Below are 12,317 nucleotides of genomic sequence, written 5' to 3'. Positions count from 1 at the left end.
TAAAGGGTGTGCTCTTCAGAGAGTACCTTAAAGAGGGTTTTGTTTGTTAGTCCCTTTGTTTGTTTGTAAGCAGTAGGGATTACAGATGTTTGGGGACACTCCAAATGCGTAAATTGCTGCTTTGAGCTGACTGCCTTATAGCTCCTGTGGGTCATAAATTTCTGCAGGTGGAGAAGGCAGTAGAGAGCACCCCACCCGCCAAGGCTGGTGGCAGCCTAAGTTCTCCCTTCCACAAGCCTCTTTCTTGGGTTTTCATTCTCTCTTCCCACCTTATTTTCCTTTGCTACTGGGTTTTCTTTCTATCTCAGGCAGTAAATACAGCGGGTAAGGGCTGGGGTTCTGAGATCCGCCACCAGCACCCACATCTCACTCTGACACAGGCAGCATGACCCTGGCGTGAGTAATGTCTCCGTGTCTCACTTCCCTCCTCTATGCAACGGGGCTCAGGACAGTGTATGCCAGCATTCTGTGAAATCATGTGGATGCGACCAGAGCCACTACAGAATGTTTACTATTATGTTCCCTATCCTTTTTTTCTTAGTTCAGTTCAGTCGCTCTGTCATGTCTGACTCTTTGGGACCCCATGAACCTCAGCACGCCCAGCCTCCCTGTCCATCACCAACTCCGGGACTCCACCCAAACTCATGTTCATTGAGTCGATAATGCCATCCAGCCATCTCATCCTCTGTCGTCCCCTTCTCCTCCTGCCCTCAATCTTTCCCAGCATCAGGGTCTTTTCCAGTGAGTCAGCTCTTCGCATCAGGTGGCCAAAGTATTGGAGTTTCAGCTCCAGCATCAGTCCTTCCAATGAGTATTCAGGACTGATCTCCTTTAGGATGGACTGGTTGGATCTCCTTGCAGTCCAAGGGACTCTCAAGAGTCTTCTCCAACACCACAGTTCAAAAGCATCAATTCTTCGGCACTCAGCTTTCTTTATAGTCCAACTCTCCCATCCATACATCATTACTGGAAAAACCATAGCCTTGACTAGATGGACCCTTGTTGGCAAAGTAAGGTCTCTGCTTTTTAATATGCTGTCTAGGTTGGTCATAACTTTCCTTCCAAGGAGTAAGCATCTTTTAATTTCATGGCTGCAGTCACCATCTGCAGTGATTTTGGAGCTCAGAAAAATAAAGTCAGCCACTGTTTCCACTCTTTCCCTATCTATCTGCCATGAAGTGAAGTGATGGGACTGGATGCCATAACCTTTGTTTTTTGAATGTTGAGCTTTAAGCCAACTTTTTCTCTCTCCTCTTTCACTGTCCTTCCTAATTTCTCTCACTTAGTCTACCCTGCATTAACGAATTAAGGTAGTAGACACATCTTGCTCTAGGACTTTAAAGATGCAGTGTTTGCTTGAAACCCTTAGTTGGCAGTCACTCTATATCCTCCAAGCACAAGATCCTTTTTCCAGGACCTCAATTCAAGTTTTAGTCTAAATAGCAGCAACACAGCCATAATAATTGAAGGAATAATGAGTTAAAATTAACCTCATTTAAGTACTTTTTAATCTGAATACCAGGTTTGTGAATTGGTTAGTATCGTTATCACTCTTTTGCAAATAGTGCAGAGAGGCTCAGAAATCTGCCCAGGTTGCTGTGCCAGCAGATGGTGGGATCTGGATTCAAACCCCAACAGCGTGGCTCCTGAGCCAATGCCTTTTTTGTTTTTTGGCTGTGCTAGGTCTTCACTGCTGCATGTGAGCTTTCTCTAATTGGGGTGAATGGGGGCTACTCTTGAGTTGAAGTGCTTAGGCTCCTCATTGTGGTGGCTTCTCTCATTGCCGAGCATGGGCTCTAGGTGTACCACTTCAATAGTTGTGGCCTACGGGCTTAGTTGCCCCAAGGCATGTGGAATCTTCCTAGACCAGGGATCAAACCCGTGTTCCCTGCATTAGCAGGCAGAATCTTATCCACTGGACTACCAGGAACGCCCTTGGGCCCATGCTCTTAACTCTGGTGTTTACTGCCTCACAGATGAACGCCACAAACCCATCATTATGTATCTTTCTTCTGATGCCTATCTTTGTGTTACATAGAACATCCTGTTCAAGGAATGATGACTCTATAATATAGGGTAATATCTCATTTTGTCAGGCTTATTCATAACATGCCGTTTTCTAGCTATAAACATTCTGAACCATGAGGAAATGTAAGGAGGTCTTTTATGTTTTACATCAGAAAGAGCATCTAATTTGCTCTGAGTGGTTCCGTTTGAAGTCCTAGCCCTAGCTCTCAATAATCATGTTACAGCATGCACTTTAATTTAACCTTGCTAAGCACAGTTTCCTCAATAGTAAAATCATAATTAATAATAAAAAGTACCTGCCTCACAAGTATTTTCAGGTATGAACATGAAATCAGGCAATGTCTGTGAGAAGTGATTTTTTTCATTCCCAAAGGGCTATGCAAACACTTATTTTTATTATTAGTATGAGACTGGATCCGTTTCAGGTTTTAGGATAATATAAATATCTGCCTTTTTAAAATTTTTTAAAAAATCCTAAAGCATGTTGCTTCTGGGATCAACTGGAGGGAAAAAATGTCAGCCTTTCATCACATATTGTTTTACATGCATTTGTCTGATTACCTTGTAAATATGCTTTTGCATGTGTTCATGTAATCACTTTCTAAAATTAGAGTTTACAAGTAGTTATCCATCTTTTCCTTCACTCATTGGAAGAGAAAAGAGCTATCTTTGATTCAGATGTCATATAAGATTTACATTGTTATTTTCTCTCTAGACACTTTTTAAAAGTCATTTTAAGATGTTTATTATTTACCTGCACAAGTTAGCAGCAACTTATACACAGTTGGACCAGGGTACAGTGACTGATCACACACACTCAACGTACATTGGCTTCTGTCTGCCATTGACACTGATTTTATTGGGAATGTTCATTTTGAGCCAATGTAATTCTTTATCCCCAGGCAATGTTGTTAATGGCACCATTGGCAAACAGATGGTTGATATGCTCGTGGAATCTTCCAACAACGTGGAGATGATTCTCAAGTTTTTTGACATGTTCTTAAAACTCAAGGACTTGACGTCTTCTGATACTTTCAAAGAGTATGACCCTGATGGTAAGGGAGTTATTTCCAAGAGAGACTTTCACAAAGCCATGGAGAGCCACAAACACTACACCCAGTCCGAGACTGAATTTCTCCTGTCCTGTGCAGAGACAGATGAAAATGAAACCCTGGACTATGAAGAATTTGTCAAGCGGTTCCACGAGCCTGCCAAGGACATTGGCTTCAACGTGGCAGTGCTTCTGACAAACCTCTCCGAACACATGCCCAATGATACCCGGCTGCAGACTTTTCTGGAACTGGCCGAGAGTGTGCTCAATTACTTCCAGCCCTTCCTGGGCCGCATTGAGATCATGGGCAGTGCCAAGCGCATAGAGAGGGTGTATTTTGAAATCAGTGAGTCCAGCCGAACCCAGTGGGAGAAGCCCCAGGTTAAGGAGTCCAAAAGGCAATTTATATTTGACGTGGTCAATGAAGGGGGGGAAAAGGAGAAGATGGAGCTCTTCGTGAACTTCTGTGAGGACACCATCTTCGAGATGCAGCTGGCGGCTCAGATATCAGAGTCAGATCTGAACGAGAGGTCAGTGAATAAAGAGGAGAGTGAGAAGGAGAAGCCGGAGGAGCAGGGTCCAAGGATGGGTTTCTTTTCCATCGTGACGGTCAAGTCCGCCCTGTTTGCCCTCAGGTACAATATCTTGATCCTTATGCGGATGCTCAGCCTGAAAAGCTTGAAGAAGCAGATGAAGAAGGTGAAGAAGATGACAGTGAAGGACATGATCACAGCCTTCTTTACATCCTACTGGGGTATTTTGATGAGCCTCCTGCACTTTGTAGCCAGCGTTTTCAGAGGCTTCTCTCGCATCATCGGCAGCCTCCTGCTGGGAGGAAGCCTGGTCGAAGGTGCGAAGAAGATTAAAGTGGCAGAGCTCCTGGCCAACATGCCAGACCCCACACAGGATGAGGTTCGAGGAGACGGGGAGGAGGGGGAGAGGAAAACCCTGGAAGGGGCCCTGCCCTCTGAAGATCTGACGGATTTAAAGGAACTGACAGAGGAGAGTGACCTGCTTTCCGATATCTTTGGCTTGGACCTGAAACGAGAAGGAGGGCAGTACAAACTGATTCCTCACAATCCCAATGCTGGCCTGAGTGACCTCATGAGCAACCCCGTCCCCATCCCAGAGGTGCAAGAAAAGTTCCAGGTAACTTACCTCCAGTCACAGCAGCTCTCTGGACTTCAGGTGGGCATGATAAGTGAACTTGACATCAGCTGTCTTGCTTGTGCCAGAGTGGTGTTCAATAGATGACTTGACTTGCCAAAGAGTAATGGCTTTTTAGTAGGCAGAGCCAGCCAGCCTTTTGAAGGTCCTTTACAAATTATTTCATTAAACTATGAAGGTACAAACTCTGGTACTCACCCTCACAACATTAAGCAGTTGATCAATAATCATTCCTTCCACAAATGTTTTATGAGGATTGGCCATGTGTCTGGTACCCCTGGGTATCATATGGATTTAAAAGAAATGTAGGATGTAATCACTGCTTTCAAGTTGCCTTAAGGAGTTTATTAGAAAGATAAACCACTCATGAAAAAAATTAGAAAATCATTAAGTGGTAAGTAGCATGGGCCGCAGACTGTGGAGATTACATGAGAAAATGGAAAGCTCAGAATGGCTTGGAGTAGCTGGGTGAGAGTGAAGAAGTGGGGCCTAAGTTGGTTTGGAGAATGAATAAGCTTTGAGTAGGTGAATGAGGGAAAGAAGGTGGTTGTGAAATAAGTGGGAAGGAGTTTAGAAAGTTGGTGCTCCCTTCTGGCCTGGCAGGTGAGTGTGGGGAAGGGGGAAGGGCACGAAGCAGCAGAAGGAAGGGCACATGTGGTGGCTTTATCCCCTCAATTGAGCCAGGAGGGTATCATTTATAGGTTACAATTTGACGCCGGGTCACAGAGCTTCCTGAACTCATTCAAAGGTGACATGCTATCCCGCTTCTCTTTTCCCATGGACTCATCCAAGGAACAGAAGGCAAAAGAAGAAGAAAAGGAAGAAAAAGAAGAAAGTAAATCCGAACCTGAGAAAGCTGAGTACGTGTCATTTCTGTGTCCTTTCCTTTGGTTCGGTGTCTTTCACTCATCCTCTCCCTTCGGGGATGCAGTGGGGAGAATCTCAGGTTGCAAGATGACACCTGTCATCTCAGTGGAAGCCCTCAGCCTGTGGGCAGGGATCAGTGTGAACACCTACCTGGGTGGGTGAGGGGGGCACTCCTATCTGTTTCTGGTTCCATGAGGATTTTGTTTGTGTGTTTCTCAGCAGAAACGACTGTATGATTCCATGTGATGTTCCTTGCAAGATGACTGTTGTAGTTCTTGTTTTTTAAGTTGAGCATCTATTCTGTCCTTGTAAAGAAGGGAGGGGACAGGCATTCTGAATGCCATTGCATAGACTCTTGGGGACTGGTGGACCTCAACACACTGTCCCAGGGCCACCTGCTTAAAAACCACCTGGAGAGTCTGTTAAAGACATAGTTTCCTGGGCCCCCACACTGGTTTTGAGTCAGCAGGGCTGGTGTGGGGCCCAGGAAGCTTCATTTTCACCAGTAGTCTTGGTGCTATGGAGAGCATAGTTATAAATGCATTACTAAGACATAAAGAGCTGGATATGAAACAATGAAAATGTGTAATTTCTCAAAAAATTGGCTTCCTGTTAACAATGGAGACCTACATCATTCCCCAAGTTTGCACAGTTTTATATGCATATTTTTAAAAATTGGGGAAATCAAATTTTTAACTGCATATAGTGCCACTATTCTCACATAGCACTTTATTTTTCTCTTCTGTTCTGTTATTTTCTTTGGCCTGTTTTCATTGTCTGTTTTTCCCCCTAGATTAGACAAATGTTTGTTTAGAATTGTGTTAATTTAATTATACCTATAAAATTAAAATAATATTAAAGTGAATAATTCAGAAATAATTCTTACTATATTTTCATGGAAAAACAGTTTTTTTCAACTTTTTCACATCATGCTTGACATTACTAGAGTTACCTTTTGAGTAATTTAATACTTTTGCAGGGAAAATCAAATTTTTTAATTTCTAAGATACTTGAGAAAATTTATAAGCATTTAAGCCCTAGTAGCTAGTCATTGTTAAGGACTGAACATTAAAATAGGAATTTAAAAACAAGGTATGTTGAAAAATCACAGCCCAAAAAAGTCATCATTATTATTCTCTTTTCAGTTAAATATTTTATCATATACTTTGAAAGAAATATACAATATATAGACACAAAGATACTTGAAGCCTGTAAAATTTCCAAACACAGACAAAAGAGAGAAGGTTATAACATACACCCGTAAACCCATCACCTAGTTTTAATAAGGGCTTCTCTGGTAACTCAGCTGGTAAAGAATCCACCTGCAATGCAGGAGACCCTGGTTTGATTGCTGGGTTGGGAAGATCCTCTGGAAAAGAGAATGGCTACCCACTCCAGTATTCTGGCCTGGAGAATTCCATGGGTTATATAGTTCCATGGCATCTCAAAGCATCAGACCAACTGAGCGACTTTCACTTTCACTTTAGTTCTAATAATTATTAACATTTTGCTAACCTTGTTTCATGTAGGTTTTCTCCTGCCAACCATCCCCACCACACACCCATACACACACACACACACACACACATATTTTGAGGCGTTTGGTGGGACGAGTTGTTTTAAAGAGAATACTAGTCACCATGTCATTTCACCCATAAGTACCTTGTACACATTACTAATTGCTAAAGACTGTTTAAAGAACCATATTTATCATGCTACTATTTACACTAAACAAAACTTGCAATTATTCTTTAAATACTGTCTAATAGCTGCTAAATATTTAAGCTTCAAGCTTCCTTGTCTCAAAGGTGTATTTTTACCATTGGTTCGTTTGAATTAGGCCTCATATTAGGGTCACCATTGTCTATTCTTCACAGTCAGAGCCATTCATTGTCACAGATCTTGCACTGTTGGATCAGTTAAAAATGGCCATGTAAATGACTATAACAATGAAACACAGACAAATGTAAGAGAGCTTGACAGTCATTTCAGTGGCAACTCTTAAATGTTAAAAATAATGTTGGAAAAGTCTCATATGGGTTAAGTATGAGTTATATTATGTGGTTTGCATATATATGATTACATATGTATATAAATACATCTCCATGAAGGCCTGGTATTTTGTACCTGGAGAGATTTAGGTATCAAATTTCAGTGCTCCCAATTCCATTATTGTCTGCAGAATTAACATATTGACATTCTCTATATGTGTCATCAACCAAATGCATCTGCCTCTGATTTTAAGTCCTAATAGCTAGTCAGTGTTAGAGGCTGAACGTTAAAATCAGAATTGAAAAATAAGGTATGTTGAAAGTTACAACCAAAAGAAAGTCTCCATTATTCCCTTTTCAGTTAGCTGTTTCATTGTACACTTGGAAACGAATATACTGGGTATAGATAAAAGAAAATTGAAGCCTATAAGATGTCCTACAGAGCTGAACTTCACAGAATTATTCATATATAGGAGGCTATGATAAGCCAGAAATTCTACTGCTAATTCTAAAATTAGAAGAGGTATCAGTAATTAAAACTGATACTATGATTTAAATACTTGTATGTTTATATATTTTGGCATAAAACTTGTTCAGTTCTTTGGTGTCTGGATGGTTTATATTTCACTCATTTGCGTTCATAGAGGAGAAGATGGGGAAAAAGAAGAAAAAGCCAAAGAAGACAAGGGTAAACAAAAACTGAGACAGCTCCACACACACAGATATGGAGAGCCAGAAGTCCCTGAGTCAGCATTCTGGAAGAAAATCATAGCCTATCAACAGAAACTTCTAGTAAGATGTTTTAGAATGAATATTGTTTTTGATATATTGTAAGACCATAATCATTCGGGTGCAGTAGATATCCAATGACCTTCCCTCGGGTGGTAATCAGGGAACCACGTCAGCCCTGAACGTATATGGTATTTGCCCATCTTAGTGTTTATATGTTAGAATCAATGTCTTGGTCCATGGCTCCTTATTGTCAAACCCATAATCTCTGCAAACATTCGCATGGCCTGAGACCATGTGATTTAGTGACTGACAGCATCTTCCCAAAAGGACATTTAAAGAGTAAGTTAATTAACATACCCGGACATTTAAAGAGTAAGTTAATTAACATACCCCGAGGCTCCCTCTTTGCAGGACACTCTGTAAGGCTCTGCAATATATGATAGCAAAACAAACCTTCTAGGGGACAAGTAATTCATCTTGATGTTTCAGAGTGGGGTTAGTCAGTCTTTCTTGAATTGCCCTTTTATTAAAAATCCAGTTATAAAAATATTAATGCAGTGAGCCAACTCTCCAATGATAAGAAGATCTATTTAAAATTATTCTTTAAATGGAAATAAGTAAAAAAGTGAAAGAAGAGGGAGAAGATAGTTCTTTATGTAGTATCCTAAACATTTTTCAGAAATGCTCCTTTAGTTAATAAAATATCTGCTTATATGTGGAAAACAAAAAAGAAGATGTAGTTCTCTATTCCTTTTTACACAGGATGGAATTGTTAAAAATTTTGTCTGAAAGACCTTTTATATGAGTATGTATGTATATGTGTATAAATATTATATATTTGTATCATATCAATAGGAAAAGATTGAGAGATGAATGTCTCAAATAAACCTACATGAGGTACTGACCAAAAATGTCAGACCTAGAAATTAAGAGCAACACTCCATAATAAAGCCATTTGAAAGGCAAAATCATATTTAACCTTTGAGGAAAAAAAGACCAAAAACTCATATAGTATAGAACTTCGCCTATAAGCAAAATGGATTGTTCTGTCATGATATATTCTAACTGCTTATACATAAATGTATACATATGACATTTTAAATAATTTACACAGCTTATTAATAGTTAGAACTATGCTTTCTTAAACTATACTGTATGTTTCCTATGTTATTTAATACAGAGTAGACGGGAGAGGGAGGTGGGAGGGGGGATCAGGTTGGGGAATACATGTAACTCCATGGCTGATTCATGTCAATGTATGACAAAACCCACTGCAATGTTGTGAAGTAATTAACCTCCAACTAATAAAAATAAATGAAAAAAAATACAGGGTAGACGGAACAGAGATGTTTTTGAGGCAACTCTGGATAATCCATGGTTTGGTTTGCTGTCACAGTGGCCACGGCTGCTGGTGAGGTCTGCCTAGGGTGTGGTGTTGTACGGGCGCTGTGATAAGCTGTAGCAGCCCCAGTGGGTTCCTGAGGAGTTTATGTAACTGCAGTTGAACAAAGCAAGTAATTGATGTTTTTCTCCCCATCCTTCTGTCCCAGAGGTGCCTTCTTTCCTGTTTCTCTTTGCACCATCACTTTCTTTGCTCACCTGTTTGCATGCATAAGCCTAATCAGAGCCACATCGAGTGCCACAGTGCCTCTCGTGACACCAGTCTTCGTGACCTCCCGGCTCAGATAACCAAAGTTGCTAACCCAGACCCTATGACCCAGTCCCACCTTCTAAGGAGAACCAGTGTGACTGACCCAGTTTGGATGTGGTGGCCATCCTTGGTCCTATAAATGGTGGCAGAACAGTCAGGATCATATGTGGGGAGATGACACCATCCAAGTCGGTTTATGTCCATGGAGAGAGATAACTAATGAAGTATCATTCTGATTTGGCCTTATAATGCTAAAGCCCCTGATATATCCAGATAGATACTTTCTGGTCATCTCCCACTTAAATTCTTGGTATGTCCCAAAATCTTTTCACTTAAACCTAATTCTGCTCTAATAAGTGTTTTGTACTTTTTCCCCATAGCTCAATAAATGACACCAGGCATTTACTTACTTGCTCAGACCCAAGAATCCAGAAGTTACCCTCTATTGAGTCCTTTCTTTTTCCTACCTCAGATAAATCCAACAGTAATTCTCAGCTTTCTGTCAAATATATCCAGAGTCTTCCCGGTTCTTACCATTTCCACAGCCACAGCTGGTTCAAGCCACCACCATCAACATCCTCTTTCTGTATCCTGCGGTAACTTTGTAACTGGTCCCCTGCCTTCCATGCCTCCAGTCTACTTTAGACACAGTAGCTGGAATCATGTTTGCAAATCATCTGATCGCATCAAGCCCTCTTCCACTCCTTCAAGAGCTTGCCATCTCATTTACAGTAAAATAGTAATTCCAGTTATAATAATATTAATGATTACCTTCCCCTATAGTAACTCATCTAATCCTCATAACAAACTTATGAGACAGGTTTTGTTGTTATCCCCACTTTATACATAAGAAAAGTGATGCTTACAAGAGTGATTAAGTCTCTTGTCCACTTCCCTCAGTGAGGAAGTGGTGGGGTCAGGCTTCATACCCAGGCAGTATGGTCTCAGCAATCAGACACTGAACCACTGCACTAAGGGGCAGCACTTTTTCTTTTTTTTAACATTTCTTTTGTGTTTATTGAGATATACCTTACAAGCAACAGTTCAGTCTACAGACCTTAATTATACAGCTCAGCTGGATAAATGTTTACACACATAACATCTGTGTAGTGACCATTATCCACAGCACAAAGCGCAGACTTTTTATCAAAGGCCTACAGGACGCTGTCCCCCACTCACCTCTCCGACCTCATTCCTTCCCACTCTCTCCTCCTCCCACTTTGCTACCTCCTCACTGTCCATCAAACACAGCAGCATCACTCAGAACTCAGGACCTTTGCCCTCCAAGCTTTCTATGACGTTGCCTTCCCACAGTTGTTCACTTGATTACTGCCCTGTGGCATCTAGACCTCAGCTCCAATGTCACCTCCCAAGAACCTTCCCTGACCACCTATCCAGATAGTACCCCCTCCCTAAGTCCTTAGTCTGATGCATTTTTCTTCAGAGCATTTACCATTCCCTGAAATTAGGCTATTTTTTGTTATCTGTGAGTGTGCTTCTTTATTTGTCTACTCCGTGCTGGTTTAAGTTTTATTATTCACTATTATGTTGACAGCAGCAAACATGGGACTTAATAAATGATAGGCCCTCAAGAAACAGTTTTCGGTAAATGCATGAATACTTTATTTCAATTGCCTTCAAATTTCAAATCTCTTGATTCAATGACCTTTTAATAATTTTTTTCACCTTCAGAACTATTTTGCTCGCAACTTCTACAACATGAGAATGTTAGCCTTATTTGTCGCATTTGCAATCAATTTCATCTTGCTCTTTTATAAGGTACGTACGTCTTAGTCTTTTAATAACCAATATGAAACTACAAGTAGACTGAACTGAATGTAATGATTTGACAGATCCATTAATAAGCACACGAACATCTTTTCTGAATTGTATTTTGATGAAAGAGAAAACCTGAATCTCAGGTACATCACTGACTGTCTGGGACAGCAAGAATAGATTAGCTCCGTCACACTAAGTGAGAAATGCCCCCACTGAAGAATGTGGGATTTTAGAGGGTTTGCCCATAGTACTTGTAGCCTGATTTTGCTGGATATGTCACATGTATCTTGTGGTATGGCATACCTGTATTCCATTAAATTCTTTTGATCATTGAGAAGACAACTTAGCCATCTAATTTTCCCCTGCATGCATTTTAACCCTCATAACTGGTTAGACTAGAGGGAGTTTTTAAAATATGGTCATTATTTGCCATTTTTTTTTCTATTGAGGTATAGTTGATTTACAGTGCTGTGTAAGTTTCAGTTGTATGGCAAAGTGAATCATTTATGTGTGTGTGCGTGTACATATATTTTATCTCTTAGATTCTTTTTCATTGTAGGTTGTTATAAGATACTGAGTACAGTCCCCTGGGCTGGGTTTTTGAAAAGCTGTCTTTTCAGCCTGTGCTTGGTCTTTCCACCCTGCGGTGGCTTCACATCCAGCTCTTTGCCGATAAGGCTGAGTTCCCCTTGTTTCTTGTTTACCCTGATCTCTTAGAGGAAATGAACTGACTGTGCTCTAAACGGTTTGAATCAGGTCTCCACTTCTTCTGCGGTTGAAGGAAAGGAGCCCGCTCGCAGCTCCAGTGAAAGTGCCCGAGTTGGCGGCTTGGGCAGCAGCTCGCCCAGAGCCGTGGCGGTGCACTACGTGCTAGAGGAGAGCAGCGGCTACATGGAGCCCACGCTGCGGGTCCTGGCCGTTCTGCACACCGTCATCTCTTTCTTCTGCATCATTGGGTACTACTGCCTGAAAGTAAGACCGTGAGGCACCAAGAGCCTGTGTGTGTCCGCATGCATGCCTGTTGCTCCGGGGCGGCAGAGTCTGAGATGGA

General features: G+C 41.3%; 1 protein-coding gene across 5 annotated transcripts in view; it reads left to right on the top strand.

Annotated features, from left to right (window-relative positions):
- The window catches only part of RYR2 (ryanodine receptor 2), an 803,099-nt gene that overhangs the window by 737,777 nt on the left and 53,005 nt on the right, over positions 1-12,317 (top strand). For 3 of the 5 annotated variants that reach the window (XM_070471028.1, XM_070471029.1, XM_070471027.1), the window contains 5 exons: positions 2,931-4,267; positions 5,039-5,106; positions 7,749-7,896; positions 11,180-11,266; positions 12,023-12,238. In XM_070471028.1, coding sequence (XP_070327129.1) covers positions 2,931-4,267; positions 5,039-5,106; positions 7,749-7,896; positions 11,180-11,266; positions 12,023-12,238 — 1,856 coding nt within the window. The remainder of the gene's footprint in view (positions 1-2,930; positions 4,268-5,038; positions 5,107-7,748; positions 7,897-11,179; positions 11,267-12,022; positions 12,239-12,317) is intronic. The other 2 variants (XM_070471032.1, XM_070471031.1) reach the window with 1 other exon arrangement.

This window comes from Odocoileus virginianus, chromosome 7 (assembly GCF_023699985.2).
Source record: "Odocoileus virginianus isolate 20LAN1187 ecotype Illinois chromosome 7, Ovbor_1.2, whole genome shotgun sequence".
Classification (NCBI taxonomy): Eukaryota; Metazoa; Chordata; class Mammalia; order Artiodactyla; family Cervidae; genus Odocoileus; species Odocoileus virginianus.
This window is presented reverse-complemented; position numbering and strand designations above follow the sequence as displayed.